Source organism: Saccostrea cucullata, unplaced genomic scaffold, assembly GCF_032062105.1.
Source record: "Saccostrea cucullata isolate Sc308-1 unplaced genomic scaffold, CSIRO_AGI_Scuc_v1 ctg566, whole genome shotgun sequence".
NCBI lineage: Eukaryota > Metazoa > Mollusca > Bivalvia > Ostreida > Ostreidae > Saccostrea > Saccostrea cuccullata.
Genome location: NW_026930495.1, coordinates 102510 through 126970, shown reverse-complemented (window position 1 = coordinate 126970; position 24461 = coordinate 102510). Strand labels below are relative to the sequence as shown.

At 35.2% G+C, this 24461-nt stretch overlaps 1 protein-coding gene across 2 annotated transcripts; it reads left to right on the top strand.

Moving 5' to 3' along the window:
• The first annotated feature begins 543 nt into the window (after positions 1 to 543).
• Positions 544 to 23666, top strand: LOC134228813 (uncharacterized). 2 transcript variants are annotated; one of them, XM_062710507.1, is made up of 24 exons: positions 544 to 594; positions 3232 to 3338; positions 3956 to 4022; positions 4597 to 4899; positions 5537 to 5692; positions 6479 to 6595; positions 6973 to 7099; positions 7489 to 7623; positions 8085 to 8267; positions 8555 to 8662; positions 8939 to 9206; positions 10666 to 10731; positions 10927 to 11003; positions 11257 to 11331; positions 12880 to 13029; positions 13131 to 13171; positions 18473 to 18641; positions 19240 to 19311; positions 20336 to 20417; positions 21862 to 21923; positions 22096 to 22167; positions 22502 to 22541; positions 22651 to 22742; positions 23217 to 23666. In XM_062710507.1, the coding sequence occupies exons 1-24, from the start codon at positions 577 to 579 to the stop codon at positions 23372 to 23374; spliced, it is 2745 nt and encodes a 914-aa protein (XP_062566491.1). In that variant the 5' UTR covers positions 544 to 576; the 3' UTR covers positions 23375 to 23666. The 2 variants fall into 2 exon arrangements, 1 of the variants encoding a protein (XP_062566491.1); XR_009984075.1 differs by lacking the exons at positions 22502 to 22541; positions 22651 to 22742; positions 23217 to 23666 and having other exon boundaries at positions 20336 to 20421.
• Positions 23667 to 24461: the final 795 nt, after the last annotated feature.

Genomic DNA, 24461 nt, shown 5'->3' with positions numbered 1-24461 from the left:
TTTTTTTCAAGTATATTCTTATTTTCGACACACAACGCTTAAAAAAATCTCAGCAAGAAATTGGGGGTCAGTATGCTTCTTTTTGCGATACAGTACCATTCTCTATCCATAGTTGTCGTTCCCGCATGTATGTGCAGTGAAACTGTCTATTTAATCCGTCATGCACTGGGAGACGAATTCTGCGTCGGAATAGAAAGTGTGCAGGATTGAAAAGTGTAAAATAACATCAAAATTAGTAAAATGGGAAAGAAATTTTATGTCGGAATTTAAAGTGTGATAGATAACACGGGTGCCGGATTAAAGAGTTTTCACTGTATTTCACTTCAAATGACAAATCCTATTTTTGTGAAAATTTGAATAAAAATTTAAAAACTACGCGGTGAAACTTATTCATTTTACTCATTAAAGCATGACCCAATTTTTTTTTCATTTTTTTTTTACAATAGTTTGTTTGTATCATCTGTCCTTAAAAAAATACAAACATAGCAGAATATTTAAAATACCTACGACTCGAACGTACACATGTACGAACTACCAAATTCTGTAAACCGGAAGTGACACACAAAAGCAAAAAAAATGGAAACACAAACACAGGTACCTTAGAACTTATGAACTTACTGTCCAGTTTGCAATTCTTTGACAACATACACACTTTATGTGTGAAAAAGAATAATGTTTGTTCAAATCACGCCGGGATTTTCATGAAATTGCAAGCACTTAGTCCTGGGAACGTGCTGTACGTAACAAGTCAGTTCGGTCCTGTTTGACAGATCGCTCCTCGCTGACTGGCTAAAACATTTTGTCATATCTGCCAAATTTTAAAAACATACTTAATATGTTTTACGGTGTGACCGTTGGGGCGAGCGCAGTTCATTTACTATCATAAACCTACACATGTACTGTCTATCATTCAAGAAAAAGAAAGCAAAAAGAATAAAACAATGCAATAAAAAGAAATCATTTCCCAAGCATCGGGATCGAGATTCCAAACTTCTCGGAAGTTTCCGACAAAATCGGAAATACCCGAACCGTTGAAATGACGAAAGTATGACGTCAGATAAAAAGTTCTGTTGACTTAGGACGCAAACGCTGGTTTTATGGAAAAGAGATTGCATTAAATCGTTCTTCTCAAGTAAGTTGTTGCTATGTTTTAGCCACCATGTTGCTATGCACCGCAACATGTTTTCCGAGTTTCACGGAAGGAACCGACATAACTTCGTCAAAATTCGTAAGTTTCGGGTGACGTCATTTGTATCATTTCGGAAGGGCAAGGTGAAGGCCGGTGTTGTGGCATGGGGTATTTTTTTGAATAAGGTAAGGCAAAATCATTTCGTTGAGATTTCGGTAAGAAACAATGTTCCTTTAATTTTTTTACTATTTTTGATTTATTCGCGCAAAGGACATTGGGTAGTGCAGGAATTCTGGGAATGTTGCACAGAGAAATTTGGCTGACGTATGTACAGATTTCAATCCGAATTTCCTCTGTTCATACACGTTAGTCTATTGAGCTCGCTTCGCGAGCGTCGCTTCGCGACGCTCGCTGCGCTCGCTATAAGTTCGAGACATATTAGTGAAAAACAAGAATTCTTAATTTTTTATTGAATGAATTTGCGTAGTCTTAGAGCCTCTAGAGGTGCCTTATCTGCTTATTCATATACATGAGGAGGTTATATTAAATTATAACATGTGGGTTGTATTTTAGACGTAAAAGCTCTAAATTTAAAAGTATTTAGGGACTTTGTACCCTAGACCTCGCCAACATTTGGCCATTGCTTGTCCCATTGGGGACCCAATGTCTCCAGGGCTTAATCCACCCTTTATTGGTACAGGGCAGTGCTCCAAGTTGCGACTAAAATGGTTGCATTTGCAACCAAAAAATTGATTTTGCAACTAAAAAGGAAAACACACTCGCATTTTTGCGACTGAGAAAATTTGGGCTGGAAACATCCATTTTTAAGATCGGGATCGAAATTTCATTTGTAAAGATTCTCTATCAGAAAATGTTTGATGACATATACTTAAATACACTTTACAAAGCGTCACATAGACTTGGATCTTGTAATGTTAAGGCAGCATGCTGTACAAAGTTTGATAGAACCAGAGACGTGTAAAAATAATGTTCCTGATAGAATGGCATCCAAACTTCGTAAACTTTCTAAGATCTGACCTTGTTATTGAAGCATTTGGTCAATTGCTTGCATATCACAATGAATCATGCTAATAAAGAGTGTTTTGGCGGCATTTATAATGACTGTGTAATGGGTTAGGTACGTAGTAGTAAGTAAACATGACAAACAGCAGGCAAAGTCCTGTCTCAACAGCTGTCAAGCTTGTATTTTCATTTGACAAAATTTTATTTCTGTAATCAGATTACTTGTCTTCTTCTGTACAACCATAAAGGTACATGTATTCAATAAAAATATTTCATTCAACCTAGCAAATTTTTATAGTAACAGTAATATGTAATCTTTGATATAATAAAGACTTAATACATATCCTTATTTGAATTATCAAGTTTTAATCACAAAATGAATTGTATATTTTTTTATGGCGAGTGAAATATTTGATTATGGCGACCAGAAATTCTGAAATGGCGACCAAAAAAATTTTAAGTCGCCATTTTGCGACCTAAGAGGAAGTGTGACTTGGAGCACTGCAGGGTCCTGTACCCTTTCAATTGGGAATAAATAATTAAAAAAAAAAAGATATCAGATAGCTCATATTAAATTTAAATGTTGAATGAAGAATTACTCTGAAGATTTATTCCTTATTCACATCTTCATTATTCATTAAAATTTCAAAATTCAATGTATTTTAATTTTTTACTTGTATATTTGGGGAAAAGGAGTAAATTTTCAATTGGGACAGGGTCCTTTACAGGACTTGGGTGCAAGTTATTTTATGTAAACCCTTATCTGACACAGAGAAATTAATGTATTTCATGTCCAGTACTTGGAAATCCCTAGTTCCACACCTGGTTTTAACTTAAGAAAACTTTTATTGTATAATACATTTGTAGAACTGCAACCACAGGCACTTGTTTCGGATATTTTTTAACCCATAATATAATAATAACACTTGTTATTATTATACTATGGATTAAAATATATTTTGGAAATAAGTGCCTGTGAATGTGATAATGCAACATAATAAACAAAGAAATGGAAAGAAGTTATGATGCATGAAACAACAGATAATAATTAAATTTTTTTTTTTGTTTTTTTTTTGTAGAGTGTTGATGACATGCTTGTTTGTCTAATGTCAATGGGATTCACTTTTGAAGACGGCCAGGCAGCGGTTCAGAACGGACACCTGTCAGTGGAGAGAGCGGTGGAGTGGTAAGATGATGAACAGATCTGTAGCCTGCATACATGCCAACTTTTGAGAATTCCCATGGGGGATTTAGCGTGTGATGACAATTTTCAAAGCTTTAAATTCGCGACATTTTGTCATGAAATTAAATGATTATATGAAATGATCTTTTTTAGATTTATAATATTGATATCAATTATCAATACAACTTAGGAATTAATTTAACACAAAAAATAATGTTTTCTTTTCAAAATTGAAATATTTTTGCTAAAATAGGTGCCTCTCTCACTAAAGAAGGGGTATTTAGTTACTTACGTAAACATTTTTTTTTCTACCAGGACACATAATTTAGTGAAAAATTGAAAATTGTACAAATTTTAAATCATTTTTTTTTCCAAAGGCTAAAAAAAATATATGAGGTTTTGATACTGTAAAGTCCTGTTTATGGAAACGTTTTGAGATTTTTTATTTATATTTCAATTAATTGAATGAAATCAACAAGTTTACTATTCATAATTTTCCCTTGTAAAAGGTACTTATAAAATCTGTGTCTAACCTGAATGTATATTTTTCAATCAAGGTTCAGTTTTGATCCTTAAGTAACAGAACCCAATCTACCAATCTAAGATAACTTTACTTTCAGGATCCTGGCTGGAAAACCTGGTCAGACAGTATCAAATTCAGGGCCAAGACTTCAGTTACGCCAATCGGTATGTTTGTGTAATCAGTATTTAAAGGAAGTCACAACTGGCAATGAGTTGAAAACGACTAGAAAATCTAATTTAAAATGAATACTCAAAGATGCATAAAAGATTCTTTAGGTGGAAAAATATCTCTTTATGTGATTGAAAATGCACTCATTGTTTGAGTGCTTTAGAGCCTAAAGTCTAGATGAGCTTTTCTGATCGCCATGCATCTGTTTTTGTGTCTGTCCATCTTTCTTTAAACTTATCACATTTTTATCTTACTAAATCAGTTATCAAGAGCAACTGGACCAATTTTAACTGAAATTAACACAAGCCTGTTTTGGGTAAAAGGAATTTTACTTGCAAATTTATGTAGTGAAGGGCAACCCTGCTTCCAAGGGGAGATAATTGAGAAAAGGCAAAATATGAAGGGTGGAATAAAAAGAATCTTATATGGAATCTTTCCTAATGAAGGATACTGACTATGTACTTTTCTTTTCTATTTAAGAAACACAATAGAACCATTTATATACATAATTACACTGTATGATAACAATTTTATAATGTACCTTTTCAAATTTATTTTTTTTCCTTTTAGTCAGAACGCCCAACCAATCCCTTTGTTAACCCAGCAGTTCCCAGACAAACAAGTCAACCTTCCACATCAACAAATCAAACTGCAGTAACAGACCAATCAAAATCCTCCAATCAAAACTCTGAGGAAAGCAGCCAATCAAAGCCTGTCAAAGCACACCCAGAATCAGAAGACAACCAATCAGAGACAGTCATTAGTAGGTTACATTTGAGTGATGACCAGAAGAGAGTGAGAGCTGATTTTGAAGCCAAGCAAAGAAAAGAGGCCAGAGAGGATGCTTGGAAGGAAAAACAGAGGCGTAAAAGAGTAAGTTTTCTATCATATGTAGATTGTTTGAGATACAGAGAGTAAAATGTTTTTGGGAGACAAGCTTACTTTATTACCATGTAGCTTGTGACACAAGCTTTGATTGGAAAAAAAGTCCGACTGGTTTAAATATCTGTGCACCTGACTTGAGCCTGGGGTAAATAAAACTGACGTCACAATGCACAGTTTCTCTATGATAAATAGCAAATAACATGATGTCACAAAATCTTAGCGTAAGTTTGATATACAGTTGATTTGTCTTATGTTTTTAAAAAAAATTATTTAAAAATAAATTGTTTTCTAGGTTCGATCAAGGGTGTACAGAGATTTACCCAAGGTTGTATTCCATACACCCTTCGGCCTCAGGGTGTATGGAATAAAATCCAGGTTATATCCCTGTACACCCTTGATACCCAGGATAACTAATAATAACAAGCATTCTGAGAGTAAAAAAGTGCGGAAAACGAAGTAGGACAGACAGTCGGACGGACAGACGTAGAGGAAACCTGTAGTCCTCTCCGGTTTCACAGATGTCACCATATACATTAATGAGCATAGATTATTTCTGGGTTATTTTTTGGTAACATTCATGGCTAAAACATGCCACTGACCTGTGTGTTTGTGCTTTTTGATTCAGGATCATGAGAGAGTGTTAAAGGAGATAGCAGAGGATAGAGAGAAGAAGAAAATGACCAGCCTCCACAGTAAGACTGAGGCAGCTAAAACAGGCACAAAGGAGGCACCCCCAGCCCCCTCCCCCTCCAAACCCGTGCCTGACAGGTGTCAGCTACAGGTAAGGACTAAGGAGGCACCCCCAGCCCCACTCACCTCCAAGCCCTCCCCAGATAGATGCCAACTCCAGGTAAAAATTCAAGTGATTGGTCCATACAATTGCATGATTAGAATGACAGTCAACATCTCCACTATGTTAATTACTGCTTTATGTTTGCATGGAAACACACATCGATTTCACAAAGCTTATCACATAAAAAATTACTGTATTTATTTATGTTTAATTTTTTATCCTTAAATTTTAATAGAGAATTATTCACTGTATACAGGGAAATTTTCTCCCCCATTTTATTTTCACCCTTTCGCCCTCTCCTCCTTTGGGCGAATTTAGAATAGGGCAGATTTAAAGAATACAGTATAAATTCTTAAACAGAACTATGACTGAGCGAATTTAAAACGGGACAAAATTGTTTTCAAGTGTGAAGGGGCGAAAATAACGGTGCAAAAATAACCCTGTATGCAGTATTCGTGTAATTTCTTTTTCCCCATATATAGCAACTTAGGTATTTGCCCAACTCTTAACAAACTGTATGGGAATTTACTTTAATGTGCATTCTTTTAATAATTTCACTCAAAAATCAATATTTTGTAAATTCTGTAATTTTTTAGTAAAGTTATGGATATTAATAGGACAATTTTCAAACAGATTTTTGACAACTGTTGGGAAATGTCCATGTTTGAAAAGTAGCCAGTATACATGTATAGGTGAAGCTTGATTCTCTCCAATGTGGATGGTGTAAGTTTATGATTTAATCTTAGCTAATGTCTACAAACCTTGTGTTTTCAGTTACGTTTGTTAGCGGGGGATGTGGTCAAACAAACCTACCCTGCTTCAGAATCCTTTCAGTCAGTGTGGAAGTTTGTCACCGAGAAATGTGGCTCCTCAGAAATTGTCTTAATTCAGGTATACTAGCTATAATACAGGTATCCATATTATCAATTTAATACACAAGTTTGGAGATTGTAACTCTCCTACAAAAGTGGTGCAAAAAGTATCCATATCAGCATGGAAATGGGACAGGTTGTTTGTTTATACAAACATCCAAAATTAAAACGATGTCTATGGCGTTTGAAATTCATTTAGAAAGTTAATAGTGTTAAGCAGTGATGCTTGTGATGATTTTATCAGGCTCAGCCATGCATATTTAAAGTATCAGTGTCTAGTTAGTGGAGTATGCCAGGTCATCAATGATATTTGGAAACATGGGATAATTTGCATAAAAAGGTGAAGCAATGTGATGTAAATGTTTGACATTGATAATGATGTTGTCAATCTTGTAGCCATTTCCTCACCGGGAATTCTCTGGTGCTGACGTCCAGTCCTCCTTACAAGATCTCCAGCTGACCCCCTCAGCCTCCCTAATGGTGAAGAGGAAAGACACCCAGAAACCTAACCCAGAACATACAGGTACGGCATCTCTTAGCGTATTGGGGGTTTTGTATTCATTGTCTTTCAATTTCAAATTTAGGTTTAAGGATTGAAGTTAATATGTGACTATATATATTTTGATAGAGTTCTACTTTAAAAAAAAGAAAAGAAAATTATAAATATTTCAAAAGAAATCTGAATATTTCTTGAAACTAATTTTGAAAAGTTAAGGATTGAGAACATTAAATATACCGTAATATGCACATGCAAGACTTTAAATTCAATTGAAGCTGAAGGATTCATGTATATACATGTATTATAGACTGAGACTTAATAAAAAAAAATTTGTGTAGATAAAAGAAGAAAGGGGGTAATTATAAAAATATCAACCAATAAAGGTTAAAAGGAATGTTTCATATTTTTTCCAGAGAGTAAGCAGATAGCTACAGATGAAGCATCAAGTTTGTCAGGTCAAGGTCAAAGTTCAGCAGGTCAAGGTAATCTAAGGTTCCAGGCACCGTGGATCATTAACCAGCAAGCTGGGGCTGAGGAGGAAAGGCAAGGTGAGGGTCATTGTCATTTCTGTCAGATTTACATACCCACATATTTCATCCAAAGGCTGATTAGTTATATTCAAGATACAAGGGGATTTAACTTTTATGTTATATTTGAGGTATGAAGTGACCACAAATCCAGGTCTTCTTTGAAAGATAAAAAATTCAAAACTATGAAAGATGGATATTTCAAACTAAAGTAATAATTTTCATCTTGAACTTTGAAAATCAAATCCTCAAAACCCAATATTTTTTTCTTACAACCACATAAATTTTACCCATTCAAAAAGTGATTTTGAGTATTTTAATATGGCATTGTTGTTTTATAACAATTGTATTTTATTAGCATATTTTTTATTTACGTTATCCATTGTGTATATAATTATATACATAATTTCATATTTATAAATATCTACAAAGCACTACACAAGGAGTTTTGAGATTAATTTAACCTTATTATACTGTTCTAGATGAGGAAGAGGAAATGGAGGAAAATGAGGAAGCTGATCAGGATGAGGTTGAGGATTATCCTGTCCACCATGGAATGCCCCCGGGGTTCCCTGCAGGATTTGGGGGACTGGGTGGTGGGGGGCCACTAGGTGGTGCAGGGCTAGGTGGTTTACCAATACTGCAAGGAATGGGCCTAGGTGGAGGTAAGGAATTAGATCTGTTAATGACATGTAAATGATGAGGGTGTGAGTGACACAGTTTGTCTCTCTATATTGTTCCATTAGACTAAGTGATGATTCCATGGAAGGGGGGGGGGGGGACTTGAATCACAAATGTTTAAAAACAGCATTTACATGTATGTCTATTATAAACTTAGCAAAATTAATGTATTCATGCAATCCTTATTCATTACATCATAGAGTTTATGCATACTGTAATTATATAATTAATTTAAAAGTAAGGTATTGTATACAGTTAACATGTGTTGTAGGTGGAGGCAATCAAGCAGCATTTGAAGGGGTAGGACAGAGATTGGTTCCCGTGGGATATCCCGGGGCAGAGGAGGAGCACCACAACATCCCAGCAGCTCGTCTAGCGGGTACGTACCACACAATACATTGACTCACCTATCAGGTAAGTGGCTGTTTTTTTTCAATTAAGAACTATTTGGACTTTTCTTTTTCCCAATTGTGTAAGCTGTAATAAAAAGTACAGTGGATATATTTTAACATTCATACTCTGAGAAAAAGCATATCTTTTTGTCCAGCACCAAGCTCCATATTTTCACATGTGAAAAATTAAAGTGATTATAATAGCTACAAATGTTTCTTTGGTATAGTATACTCAATCATGTACATTACTTCATAAATTTCAGCGGAGAAAGCCAGGGAAAGATATGCAAATCCACCCCGAGTAGCTCCGAATCAGCCCGAGGTTTCCATGCCCTCAGCCTTGACCTACGATGTCAGTCACTTGACACATTTATGCATGAACCATATCGCTCAACGCTTGACCCAGCATGACCCCCGTCACCCCCTGTTGTCATTATCAGGCGTGTCAGAAGAGGTCGCTCAGAATATCCTATCTTACCTGCTGAAGGAGAAACTGCTAAAGCCCAGAGTCCTCAATGCTTTTATTCCATGGTAAAATATATATAAAAATGAACATATTTAAATCATAGTTGCTTAGATGGTGTTTCTGAGTTTAAGTTACATAAATAAAGATTACAAATTAAGTTTTTCTGAAGGTAAATTTATTTAATTGCTTGTTGATATGAACACTTTGTATATTACATTTAATCAGTAGTTCAGATGGTAGATTAATATAGGATCTCCCAGGATTTGTAGTTGGATATGATTTTAATCCAGTGAGTTGGGTGTTTTTATCCCTGAACCTTGGCGACTTGTAGGCTAAAAATCATATCCAACCATAAATAATGGCTTTCATGGATTTGATTTAGTGTCATTTTCACATTTTCTCTTCTTCTCAATGTTGGCACAAAGTCTTGAAGGGATATCAAGTTTGTTCAAATGAAGTATGCCCTTTTCAAAGGGGAGATAATTATGAATTAGAGAAAAATTAATGGCATTTTTAAAAAATCTTCTTCTCAAGAACCACTGGGAAAGGTTATTTGGAATCATCCTCAGGTGTGTAGATTCAAGTTTGTTCAAATTATAACCCCTGGGGCAAGGGTGGGGCCAAAATGGCCGACCCAAGTTTTACATAGGAATATATAGGAAAAATCTTTAAAAATCTTCTTTCAGCCAAAAAGATGAAACTCATGTGGAATCATTCTCAGGTAGAATTCAAGTTTGTTCAGCCAAATATAATACGTTTACAGTAAGTTTTTCTGAAGGTAATATTTATTCAATTGCTTGTTAATATGAGCACTTTTTACATAGTATATTCTTTACATTTAATCAGGTAGTGTTGATTCAAGTTTGTTCAAATCATGACCCCAGGGGCAAGGGTGGGGCCAAAATGGCCGACACAAGTTTTTCATAGGAATATATAGGAAAAATCTTCTTCTCAAGAACCACTGGGCCAGGAAAGATGAAATTTATGTTGAATCATCCTCAGGTAGTGTTGATTCAAGTTTGTTCAAATCATGACCCAGGATTGGGGCCAAAATGTAGTTTTTCATAGGAATATATAGATTTTAATGGGCCAGGAAAGATGAAATTTATGTTGAATCATCCTCAGGTAGTTTTTTTGTTCATCCCCCTGAACCTTTTACATAGGGATATTGAGGGAAACCTTTTAAAATCTTCTTTTCAAACACTTCAAAGTTACATTAGTGTTATTTATATAGAATCCAAGGTAGTGTAGATTTTGTTCAATGGCTTTAAGGATTCTCAGGTGAGCGCTTGGCCCCTGTTTGTTTCTGTTTCTACATGTAACACAGCTATCTTTTATATGAATCTATTGTATTTGGCATAACTTTCACATGAAAACTACAGTGACTGTAAAATGCTGTAATGTCATTACTATTGATATTAAAGCAATATCCTAATCCCAATATCCAGTGTATAGGAATAAGTGTTAAAAAATGACTATATTGACCACTTTACATACCTCTGAAAGGTATTTTTAATTTTTCAGCTTTTTGAGAAAGATGATCCTAGATTGTTATCCCTATGCAACCAACGAACTGCTTCATGCTGTCAGGTGAATATAAACTTTATCATATATAATAATTTTGACTGAGGTTTCCATTCAATTAGTGTTGTGTTCGATTTATCAAAACATGGTCATATAATGTAAAAGATCTTAGATATCAAACTGCCCTGGACATTACCTTTCTTAATGTGAAAAAAACAGGTATCAAACAAGTTAAAAACTTTTTTGTTGTTATATTTTTAGATATCACTGCCAATTACAGACACTTAGTTTAAAATCGTGTCCATTGATTACGGACGCGGGACTGCTAGAACTCAACAGTAAGTGTTGGTTTGGACTTTGTGTGATTCATTTTACAGCTTCAGGTTAATGACAAAGATACTTTTATTTACATTATCAGTGGAAAATTATTGAAAACATACCAGACATCAAAAAATATTTGAACAAGCCCCTCAGAGAAAGAAGATAACCATATATATTTTAGGTCATGGTGAAGGGAGGGGATGGGGTTGCAGTTGATACATGTATTAGGGGTGAATAACTTTATTTACATGTACTTGATTCTTTTTTCAGCTTTAAAAAAACTGAAGCACTTGAACCTCAGTGGATGTAGACAGCTCACAGATAAATGTTTAGAAATAATTAAAGGTTTGTCAAATGTTTATTCCTTATAGTACACTGTAAAAGATTAAATTATATCTTTATATGCTTTCTTTGAAAATAAATGTTAGTTCAGTGTAAGTATTGTTATCCTAATAAATACAGTTGATTTTCGCTATCTCCAACGTCAAGATCTCAAATATTATGGATGTGATTTAAAAGTCCTGGCCTTGATATGACTTGCATTTTACTTTCATTGACAGATATGTCTTGTGTAGTACTATTTTGTTGGCCTAGATGTAACTTGTATTTTACTTTTCTTCCTTTATTGATAAATATTTCTTGTAAAGTACTAGTTTGTTTGCCTTGATTTGTCTCGTATTTCACTTTTTTCCTTTATTGACAGATATGCCATGCCTAATACTATTGTGATGGCCCTGGTATATTTGTGATTTCTTTTGACAGATATGCCTTGCCTAGTATTATTGTGATGGCCCTGGTGTATTTGTGATTTCTTTTGACAGACACGCCTAGTATTTCTTTGATGGCCTTGGTATATTTGTAATTTCTTACTTTTGACAGACATGCCTTGCCAATTAATAGTTTAATGGCCCTTGTGTATTAGTGATTTCTTTCTTTTGACAGATAATTGCCTTGTGAAGTATTATTGTGATGGTCCTGGTGTATTTGTGATTTCTTACTTTTTTAGCTCACCTGAGCTGAAGGCTCAAGTGAGCTTTTCTGATCACATTTTGTCCGTCGTCCATCCACTGGGCCAATTTTGACCAAACTTGGTACAAAGCATCCTTAGGTGAAGGCGAATTTAAATTGTTAAAATGTCCCCTCACAAGATTTCTTAAAAAATCTTCTTCTTAAGAACCACTCGGCCAGAAAAGCTGAAACTTTTATGAAAGCATCCTAGGGTAGTTTAGATTCTAAATTATTAAAATCATGATGGCCTTGGAATTTTATATAAAAATATATAGGAAAAATATTTAAAAATCTTCTTCTCAAGAACCACTTGGCCAGAAAACTGAAACTTATGTGGAAGCATCCTTGGGTAGTGTAGATTCTAAAATGTTCAAGTCATGACCTTGCCACAATGGGGAATCAAAGTTTTACATAGAAATATATGAAAATCTTTAAAAATCTTCTTCTCCCAGAAAAGCTGTGTATTAGTGATTTGTTAAAATCTTGACCCTTGGGGGTTGGGCAGGGCCACAATGGAGAATCAAAGTTTTACATAGAAATATAAAGGAAAAATCTTTGAAAATCTTCTTCTCAAGAACCACTTGTGAAACTATGTGGAAGCATCCTATAGTGTGATGTTCTAACCATGACCCCCGGGGTAAGGTGGCCACAATATTTTTTGGTAGACAATGTATTGCAAGGGGGAAATGTGGTAAAGAACGGAATGGTCAAAGCTTCTCAGGTGAGCGATGTGGCCCATGGGCCTCTTGTTACAGAGTAATAGTTTGATGGCCCTGGTGTATTAGTGATTTCTTATATTTGACAGATATGCCTGGCCTAGTACATGTAATAGTTTGATGGCCTTGGTGTATTTGTGACATGACTATTTCGTTCCTTTATTGACAGATATGCCTTGCCTACTCTCCCTTAACTTGGACGGTACAGGGGTCACTGAGCCGGGTTTAACAGGAATCATCCCTAGTCTTCCTACCTGTCTACAGGCCCTCAACCTTAACAGGACCAGCGTCACAGAAAAAATACTGCCTCATTTAAAAGGTATGCATAGAGACAGTTGTTAAATTTTTATCTTGTTTTTGACTTCTTAAATTATTGATATTATTTTTCAAATTTTTTTAAAATTGTATGTTTAATTTCAGAATTGGAAAATTTAAAAGTTTTGTCCCTAGAACATACCAAGGTAGGAAAGTGTTTTGAAATGGAACAAGATACAATATTAAATTATATTGTTTTATCAAGATTACTGGGGTAGTAACTCTTTCTTCATTAAAAAAAAAATTAAATCCCGATTCTGTTCATGAATGAATTTTTATGTGATCTTCTATGAAAAAAGCTAAATGATGTTAGTTTCATAGAGGATCATCATAAAAAAGACTGGTAAAAGAAATAGTAAAAGAATAGTGAAATATTTTATAGAGTTCCCTCCTCGGTTTGAAAAGTAAAGTTTGAACAATAACTCTTTATATGTGTGAGTAAGCACTTTGGTTTTGAACAGTAAAATCTGTATGAGTTACATCTCTTGTTTTCAACAGTAATCTTATGTATTGAGCATCCTGTCAGGTATCAGCATTCCTAACTGTTTCTGATATGTTTATCTTTAATTTGCTGAATGAACTGATCGTGAGAATCTGGCCACACAGACAGTTTCACAGGATGCATTTGTTTATGCAGCTGTACATTAAGCCCGCATGTTAATACTCATTATACTGTATATCACTGTAGCACTAGGGAAATTAATCAGTTGTAGTTTCGACCGTCACTGTAGACACATGCTTTAATAAATATATATATCAAAACGTGGAACTTCTTATTTATTATATTCAGTGGAAGAATATTACATTTGGCGACGAGGATAAACTTTTATATTTGCTATTAACTCTTTGAAATTGATAAGTGACTTTCACCATGCCTACTTACGGAAAATTAACCTCATATGATGACAGTGAAGACTGGATTCAATACATAGAGAGACTAGAAAGTTATTTTAATGCCAACGATATAACGGACGCAGGCAAACAAAGGGATATTTTACTTAGTGTTATGGGAAAAAATACTTACAAACTGGTAAGAGATTTATTAGCGCCAACCAAACCTAGTGAAAAGGGGTATTTGGACATAGTGAAAATGATCAAGGATCATAAACACCCTGACCCATCAGAAATTATTTCACGCTTTAAGTTCAATAGTCGTGTGAGGAAACAGGACGAGTCGGTCAGAGAATATGTAGCAGAACTCAGGAGCTTGTCCGAGCATTGTAAGTTCGGGGAAACACTGGAGACAATGCTGCGAGACAGACTGGTGGTTGGGATCAACGACGACAGGATCCAGAGGCGGCTGTTAAGCGAAACCAAGCTTAATTTCAAGGAAGCCCTGGAGATCGCCACAGCTATGGAAACGGCTGTTCGAAACGCCAAGGATATCCAAGCTAGTGCCCCTGCGTCAGCCATCAACAAAGTCGGAAAACATGCCCGGAAATTCCCTGTTCCGGAGAACAAGGACTGCTATCGTTGCGGCGAGAGCCATGCACCATCTCAGTGTAGATTTAAGGATTCCAAGTGTCATAAGTGCAAGAAAAAAGGCCACATTGCGAGAAAGTGTAGGTCACACAGTGATTCTGGGAGGAAATTCACAGCAAAACAAAAAAGCGGTAAGACACATTTCGTTGACCAGCAGGCCGAATCAAGCAGCGATTCCGACAGTGATTGCGCATATGACATGTTTCATATGGAAAACAAAACGAGTATCAAGCCGTACAGAGTGACTGTGAAAATTAATGGATGCACGACACACATGGAAATAGATACCGGAGCCTCGGTGTCTATCATAAGTGAGGAGACGTACAAAGCTATTGGGAAGCCAGATTTACAGGAATCGAAGGCGAAGCTGAAAACTTACACTGGAGATGAGATTCCGATATTAGGGACTTGCAAAGTTAAGGTAGAGTACAAGTCAAAATCAGTAAACATACCAATCACGGTAGTTAGAAACCGGGGACCGAGTCTTATGGGACGTGACTGGTTGGGAGAGTTTCAACTGGATTGGAGCGAGATATTTACTATATCGGAATTCAACAAAAACAAGGGACTCAAGAAAACACTAGACAAATTTGAGGATGTTTTCCGAGACGAATTAGGAGCAGTTAAAGGAATGAAGGCTAAAATCTACGTTGATCAAGCAGCACAGCCTAGATACTACAAAGCCAGACCGGTACCATACGCAATTAAGGAAAAAGTTGAGCAGGAACTGGACCGTTTACATAAGAGCGGCATAATAGAGCCAGTGAAATTTTCGGAATGGGCGGCTCCCATAGTTCCAGTAGTGAAGGGAGATGGTTCCATACGAATCTGTGGAGATTACAAAGTTACCGTTAATGCCGTGTCAAAACTGGATAACTATCCGATTCCAAAAACGGAGGATTTATATGCAACCTTAGGAGGTGGCGAGGAATTTACCAAGCTTGACATGAATCAAGCATATAATCAGCTTCTCCTGGAAGATGAATCTAAGAAATATGTGACAGTGAACACCCATAAAGGATTATATCAGTATAATCGCCTTCCATATGGAGTGTCATCAAGTCCAGGGATTTTCCAGCGGACACTGGAGAATCTGCTTCAAGGAATTCCGAATGTGTTGATACGTGTCGATGACATACTAGTCACAGGTCGCACAGCTAAGGAACATTTGGAAAATCTGGAGGAAGTTCTGAAACGAATTCAGGATGCAGGAGTTCGACTCAAGCGACGTAAGTGCGTATTCATGGCACCTGAAGTTGTGTATCTTGGGTACAAGATAAACAAGCAAGGAATCTACCCCGTTGCGGAGAAGGTGACAGCAATCAAGAATGCACCACATCCGACTAAAGTTACCGAGCTGAAAGCGTATCTCGGAATGCTCAACTACTACAATCGGTTTCTACCCGATTTAGCGACAACGTTGAATCCTTTGCACAAATTGTTGCAGAAAAATCAAAAGTGGATGTGGGGTAAGGAGCAAGAGGATGCATTTCAAAACTCAAAGGATTTACTGCAATCCGACAAAGTGTTAGTGCATTATGATCCATGCTAAAAATGATACTTGCATGAGATGCATCGCCATACGGAATAGGAGCAGTCCTATCACATCAAATGGAAGCGAGCGTCCCATTTCCTATGCGTCACGTACCTTGACAGTGGCAGAGAGAAATTATTCTCAATTGGAGAAGGAAAGTTTGTCAATCATATTTGGCATAAAGAAATTCCATCAGTATTTGTTTGGGCGACCGGTGACAATCGTGACAGATCACAAACCGCTCATTGGGTTGTTTAGTGAGGACAAGCAAATACCATCAATGGCTGCTTCAAGAATTCAACGCTGGGCTTTAACATTAGCAGCTTATGAATACCGTATTGTGTACAAAGAAGGACGAAATCATGGAAATGCCGATGGATTGAGCCGACTTCCCTTAAAAACCAAGGAAACAGACACCCCTATGCCGTTGGACACAAGCATGATCCTAAATCACATTGATGAGCTACCCGTGACGTGTAAGGACATAAGACTATGGACACGGAGGGACCATGTACTATCAAAGGTACTTCATTTCATTCTCAACGGCTGGCCTGATAAATGTCCGGAAGAAGAATGTAAACCTTATTTTGAACGTCGGACTGAATTGAGCAGCAACGACGGTTGCATATTATGGGGCAATAGAGTGGTCGTTCCGAGTCCAGGCAGAAAATGCATGATAGATGAATTACATGAGGGACATCCTGGAATTACCAGAATGAAAAGTTTGGCCAGGAGCTACTTGTGGTGGCCTAACATGGACAGTGAATTAGAACGCTGTGTTAGGGAATGTGAGGACTGTCAAGTCAACATGAAAAACCCCGCTCTAGCACCATTACATCCTTGGGAATATCCGAGTAAGCCTTGGTCAAGGCTACACATAGATTTTGCAGGACCATTTATGGATAATATGTATTTTGTTATAATGGATGCGTACTCAAAGTGGCTCGAGGTCATCGTGATGAAAAACATCACTACCCGCACAACAATAGACAAATTGCGGAGCGTATTTGCAACTCATGGATTACCCGAAGTTATCGTTTCCGACAACGGACCATCATTTACAAGTAAAGAATTTGAACAGTTCATTGCCAAAAATGGAATTCGGCACATTAAAACATCACCTTATCACCCCTCAAGCAATGGATGTGCAGAACGGGCAGTTCAGACCTTTAAGACCGCCATCAAGAAGATTACAGGAGGAACCATCCAGGAGAGAGTTCATAAATTTCTGTTTAACTACCGAATTACACCACAGTCAACGACAGGGCTAACACCATCCGAAATGCTTATGAACAGAAAATTACGATCGAGATTAAATTTAGTAATGCCAGACATAGCAAGCAAAGTTCAAGAAAAACAAATCAAGCAGAAAAACTATCATGATATGCATACCAAACAAAGAAAATTCGAGATCAATGAAAAAGTTTTTGTAAAAAACTTCCGCAAAGGCGATCCTTGGATACAGGGCAGCGTAGTTGAAATCACAGGACCGTTATCCTACAGAATCAAACTCAACAACGACTGTATTGTTCGGAGACACATAGATCATATCCGAAAAAGAGAAACTAAGGACATCTCTGAGACCGAGCTCGAGATATTCTTACCAAAAATCAAGGCACAGCCAGAGGTCACACCTGAAATTGGACCAAATGACACCCTACAAGCTAAAGAACGCGAGCCGAACGTAACTCAAAACGCAGAAATTCAAGAGCGCCGATATCCGATTAGATCCAGGAATAAACCTGCATATCTGAAAGACTTTCAGTGCTAATTGTGTTATAAGTGTAAAGAGGCATAATAATCCTCTAAAATTAAAAAGTATTGTACAATTGATGGTGACAATTTGATATTTTAGACATTATAATTAAAAAAAAAAAAAAAACAATATCTGCATTCAACAGTTCAGTTAAAAGTTCTGAGTAATGATAATAATTGTTCTTGATAGTTGTTTATCTAAGAGGGGAGGTGTCAGGTATCAGCATTCCTAACTGTTTCTGATATGTTTATCTTTAATTTGCTGAATGAACTGATCGTGAGAATCTGGCCACACAGACAGTTTCACAGGATGCATTTGTTTATGCAGCTGTACATTAAGCCCGCATGTTAATACTCATTATACTGTATATCACTGTAGCACTAGGGAAATTAATCAGTTGTAGTTTCGACCGTCACTGTAGACACATGCATTAATAAATTATATCAAAACGTGGAACTTCTTATTTATTATATTCAGTGGAAGAATATTACACATCCCTAGGTTTGAACAGTAAATCTTATGAGTTACACCCCTTGGTTTGAACAGCTAATTTTGTATGTATGAGTTACACCCCTTGGTTTGAACAGTTAATTCTGTATGTATGAGATACACCCCTTGGTTTGAACAGTTAATTCTGTATGAATGAATTACACCCCTTGGTTTGTTATTCCCTAGGTCTGTGGACTGTCTGGTGTAGATAAGCTACTGAAGCTAGAGGCTCTAGATGTGTCACAGACAGACATCGTGACGGAATCCTTACTGTGTCTGGGAGACAGTATCACGTGTCTGGGGATCTCTAACACGGAGAGAGTAAATGGGGACCAGGCTCTACAGTACATACAGAGTAAGTTAGAGGCATCACAATACACACAGAGTAAGTTATAGGCATCACAATACATGCATGTTCAAATAATGAATCCTTGGGCAATATATTTTAATAAAGTAATATGATAGGAATAATTGCTCATGAAGTGCAGCAGTGCCATTGAAACTCTGGCAAATATTATGACTCAGGCCTAAAATAAAATATTGTTTGTTTGCAGTTGCCGACCGACCTACTGAAAATGCACCCGACCCAAACTTTTTTTTAGCCATTTTGTAATATTATTTTTTTTCTCAAATTTTTCAGGATATTAAAACTGTTTCATTTTCAGTTTTTGTCTTCATCAATCATTAGTTTATACAAAGAGTGCAGCTTATTCATGTATAGTAGGCCTATGAAAAACTCTATTTTATGTTATCTATAAAAAATCTGGAACAATTTTTTTTTTCAAAAAAAAAAAAAAAAAAATTCCCTACCTACCTACCCAGACTAAAAATTATAGGTCGGCAACTGCAAACAAAGAATTATTTAAGCTTGGCCTCATGTGTCTCTTGATAAAACTTTTCCATAATTGAAAAAAATAGTTAAACTGATAAGTTCTTCTTTCTCCCTTTATAAGGGTTGGCCCTAAGGAGTTTAAGTTTACCTAGCCGATTAACCACAACAGATATTGGTCTACAGTTTATCAGTGGTAAGTACAGATTTATAAATTTTATGTTTTTAGCCGGGCTTATTGCTCAAAGAGCAATTGCCGGCTTATGTGATCCTGTTCAAGGCAGGATGTTGACCCCATAGTCGCCATTTTAAAGTTACGTGCAAAAATATAGTTCTTACTCTCAACCGCTTTTGAGATAATACGAACGCTAAATAAAGCAACAAAACTAAAACAAAGATTTATCTATATAAAATAAACATTAGCAGTAATGACTTTGAAAACTTCATAAGTCAAAGAACATAGTTCATTAGCGTAAGGATTTTTGATAATCAGTGTTACCGTAGTTCTCTACACATACACAGTAAAGCAGGAGAGGGAACCAGACTGGCCTGTTTGTTTACATTCAGCTGCGGTACCAGATTAATTCTGATTCTGACAAAAAACATTCTGATTCGGACCGTGGTATTAGGATTGAAAAACTCACTGTCAGTGTCTTATCATTTATATTGATAGTTTTAAAATAATTTTTTCATCAGAATATAAAAGTGATTCATGTAAGAAATCCATTCTACTCTGTAAATAAGCCCGGCTCTCTGTACTTCTGAGTACTTTGATTATATTCTGAATACTTGATTAATCTGAATGATTTGATTTGGAAAACAAGTGTCTGGCTTAACAAGGATTGAATGTACATGTGCAAATGTACTAGCCCATTCTTTCTTCTTCCTTATTATATTATTATGACAATTAAATGTTGCGTCCTTCTGTCCTTACTGAAACTATAGACAGGATGACAAAGTCTTTTCTGTGTGTAACTTCTTCCTTCTGTGTCTTCTGTTATCATTTAAAAGGTGAAGATCATGAACGGTGATTGATGATAAATCCAATATAAAATTATGTAAATCCTGAACAGTCATTTTTTAAAACCGTATGTGACTTAAAAAAACTTATTATCTCTAAACATACAGTTAACATAGTAAATGATGAAATCCTTTGACTGTGAAAAGGAGTAAGTTAGAAATGAATGGTCTTAAAGTAAGCTAATGATTGTACATTTCAGAGATGCCCTTAACAGAGTTGGACCTTACAAACTATATCAATGTGGGCGACGAAGGAATGGTTCACGTGGGCAAGATTAAAACGTAGGTATGATGAAAGATTGTAGTCAGAAAGATTAAATCGTAGGTATGATGAAAGATTGTAGTAAGACAGATTAAAACGTAGCTATGATGAAAGATTACAGTAAGACAGATTAAAACGTAGGTATGATGAAAGATTGTAGTGAGAAAGATTAAAACGTAGGTATGATGAAAGATTACAGTAAGACAGATTAAAACGTAGGTATGATGAAAGATTACAGTAAGACAGATTAAATCGTAGATATGATGAAAGATTACAGTAAGACATTAAAACGTAGGTATGATGAAAGATTGTAGTAAGAAAGATTAAAACGTAGGTATGATGAAAGATTGTAGTGTCGAGAGAAAGATTAAAACGTAGGTATGATGAAAGATTGTAGTGAGAAAGATTAAAACGTAGGTATGATGAAAGATTGTAGTGTCAAGAGAAAGATTAAAACGTAGGTATTGTGAAAGATTGTAGTGTCGAGAGAAAGATTAAAACGTAGGTATGATGAAAGATTGTAGTGTCGAGAGAAAGATTGTATTGAGAAAGATTAAAACGTAGGCATGATGAAAGATTGTAGTGTCGAGAGAAAGATTAAAACGTAGGTATTGTGAAAGATTGTAGTGTTGAGAGAAAGATTAAAACGTAGGTATGATGAAAGATTGTAGTGTCGAGAGAAAGATTAAAACGTAGGTATGATGAAAGATTGTAGTGTCGAGAGAAAGATTAAAACGTAGGTATGATGAAAGATTGTAGTGAGAAAGATTAAAACGTAGGTATGATGAAAGATTGTAATGAGAAAGATTAAAACGTAGGTATGATGAAAGATTACAGTAAGACAGATTAAAACGTAGGTATGATGAAAGATTGTAGTGAGAAAGATTAAAACGTAGGTATGATGAAAGATTGTAGTAAGAAAGATTGAAATGTAGGTATTGTGGAAAGACTACAGTAAGACATTATGTTCAAGGTAATACTTTAAATCACTTAATTTACACCAGTATCACAAAATGACTCAGGCATCAAATCTTGTAAATATATAACGGAGAGCTGGTGGTTGATCAGTAGAATTTAAATACAGTAAAATAACAGCAAACTGCCAGGGACTGCAATTTTGATTCATTGTATTAATATTATTAATGCATTAATATAAATTTAATTTGTTATATCTGTTAAGATAACAATAAGTTTTAAAACCACAAAGATTGAAAATCACTTTGCTATATGAGTGAGTTCCTTTATATAACCATGTTCGCAAGAACAGTGTTTTACAGTAGTTTTTAGCAACAAGTAAAAGCAAGTATCAGTAATTTTATTTTGCAAGTGGTGCTTATTGTGAAATTATGCAATAATTAATACCTGTTATACTAAAATGATGTATCAAGTTTACACTTTTTTTGCTTTATATTTTCTGTACAGTTAAAGTGTATAACACAGTTTTATTTTGTTTTTTTTCTGTAGATTGAAGAAACTCCTCCTCAGTAATACTAAAGTAACTGACCTGGGGATGGTCCATTTAAAAAGTATTAATTTTCTGTAAATTGGAAGCAGTTTGATTTATGCAAATAAAATACATTAAAAGATAATAAAATTTTCACAATTATCGCACTGAATTTGCATTCATTGAAAGAAATGGAACTTTTTAAAAGTAATGCCTGTATTGCTTATAAAATTGTTCTCTGGTTTTTTTTTCAGATTTGAAAGAACTACAGATATTATACTTGGACAGAACATTAGTTTCAGATGTGTGTTCAGAAGTTGTGAAGTGTATGTAAACATTCAAAAAATATTACTTATTTGTGGCAGTAAAGAACCTTTTCTATTAACAAAATTATTTGAAGGAGTGTTAGCTATATGTTAGCAGTAACAACATTCGATACCTACAAATGTACTTTGTATATAAAAATTCAGTGATTTAATATTGTGCCCATATTCAGAGCTCTTAACGAAATGATTGCATGAAATAGTTGTATTTCATTCAGCCTTTGATATTACTGTTCTGCTTCATTGTGTGCAGTCATAAAATACTTGAAATGTAAAGATAAAGGGCCTCTTCCATAGAAAATAATGGATTAAAACAGTACATCATCTCTCATTTCAGGCTTCCAAGGACTCGTAGAACTAAGTCTGGCAAGCACAAGGTAAAAAATTCTTATAAGATTAATGCAAATATATGTACTCGGAATGTATAGTGCTGAAAGTATAGAGTCGGTAGTTAATGTATACAGCAGTATTCCTCTTCTTTTACAGCATAACCAGCAGATTTCTGTGTAATGGTGCTCTGGGTGAATGTCAGGATTTGAGTAAACTTAACCTTTGTAGAACATCTGTGTCAAATAAAGGTAATTAGAACCCAGTATAAGTCTTCTAAAATTAATATTTTTGAGAGGGGAAAGGGGTTTTAAATTGATGGGACAACCGTAGATTGTAGTCAAAAGAACTGCACTCATTAATTTGGAAAGTTGAGTAGAGAACTATCTGCAAGTAACAAATACTGTATGTGTACTTAAAAAAGCCGGTTTCATACATGTATTTTAGCGGCATTGGCATGGACAAGGATGCACTCTTGAATACTGTTAAAATCTATTTATATATATATATACGGTGCAGAAATGTCATACTAATTGAATATGTTAAAACTATATATACACAGTGTTTGTGCTAAATTTTGAATACGCCATTTTATGTACACAAAAAGATATACAGTATTTGGCAGTCAGTCAGTATCTCATGAGCATTAATTAATTAAGTAAAGCTATATCTTGGATATGTGTACATTGCTTTGTTGAGGAAAACTGTAATCTGTTTTATTTCAGGTGTTTCCTGCTTAAAATCTGAGACCCTTTCCTTAATCAATTTAGATGGGACACGAGTGAAACCCAGCATCGTAGAAATTCTCCATCTTCAGTGTCCGAATATCAAAAGAGTGACAGTCGCAAATCTTAATCCCGCTAATTCTGATGAGGAAGATTAAAAGCACATCAGTTGTGAAAGACATTTATAGGATTTTGAAATTTTAAAGGATTAGATACACATAACACACATAAGTATTAATGGCTGGAAAGACTTTTGCAGTGACCAAAATGATGAATATATATTTAAAATTATTTCACATGAATAGAAAATATAAAAAAATAAAAATGATATTTTAAGATTTTCAAATAATCTTTAAAATGTCCCTTTATTCTGTATTAATGTGTATCTTAAAGCATGATAAGATGCATTCTTTTGCATAGAAAATGCACTTTTAAAGCTCTTCAACGAATTATTCAAATTTTATACACGTTAATTCATCTTTACTCTATTTTGTATGCTCAATGGTTTCTATAAATATAAATGTGAAAGTATGATGATTTTAATGTTAATTTATGTGCATGTATTACAAAAGTTTAAAAAAAAAAAAGATTTTTCAAAATTACCTGTTTTGTTTATGATTATACACTTCGTATGTTGTATTTTTCTACTTTATTAAATTCTAACAAGACATTTATGTCAAATCATTGAAAATATCAACCTAGATTCTTTTTATTTCAAAAAAAGAGAAAACCTATGTGACAAAGAAGAGATGAGAAAGGAGAGAAACAAAGATATTGTGCATCCAAAGATGCATCATACATGTACATGCAAGATAGGTCGAGGTACTTGTAGAGCTTATAAATCTGTATACAGAGTTATTTTTGCCCCCTGTTATTTTCGCCCTTCCACACTTGCAAACGATTTTGCCCCATTTAAATTTCGCCCAGTCACAGCTTAGTTAAAGGAATTATATTGTGCCCATCTGTGAGTAAGGTTTGCGGTGCGAAAATAAAACGGGCAAAAACCCTGTATACAGTAACTTGGAAATAAGACCAGTTCCCAAAACTTTAATACATTCCAGCATTCTTTAACTGAAAATACATCATCTAAAACCTGACAGATGACCAGGCAACAGGGAAATATACATGGCATAGATGTACATGAAAATGAATTTGCTTCAGAATAACAAGATTACCTCAGGGTATCAATGGCATTACTGAAAATGTGGCTTTCTCTGATTTTTATTTTATCTGAAGAACTAGAGA

What these genes read in the sequence shown, in the direction of transcription:
- LOC134228813 (XM_062710507.1), top strand. An exon ending in CCCAGCAGCTCGTCTAGCGG is followed by an intron (nt 8,663 to 8,938) that starts GTACGTACCACA and finishes CATAAATTTCAG; the next exon opens with CGGAGAAAGCCAGGGAAAGA. An exon ending in GTGTTCAGAAGTTGTGAAGT is followed by an intron (nt 22,168 to 22,501) that starts GTATGTAAACAT and finishes CTCTCATTTCAG; the next exon opens with GCTTCCAAGGACTCGTAGAA.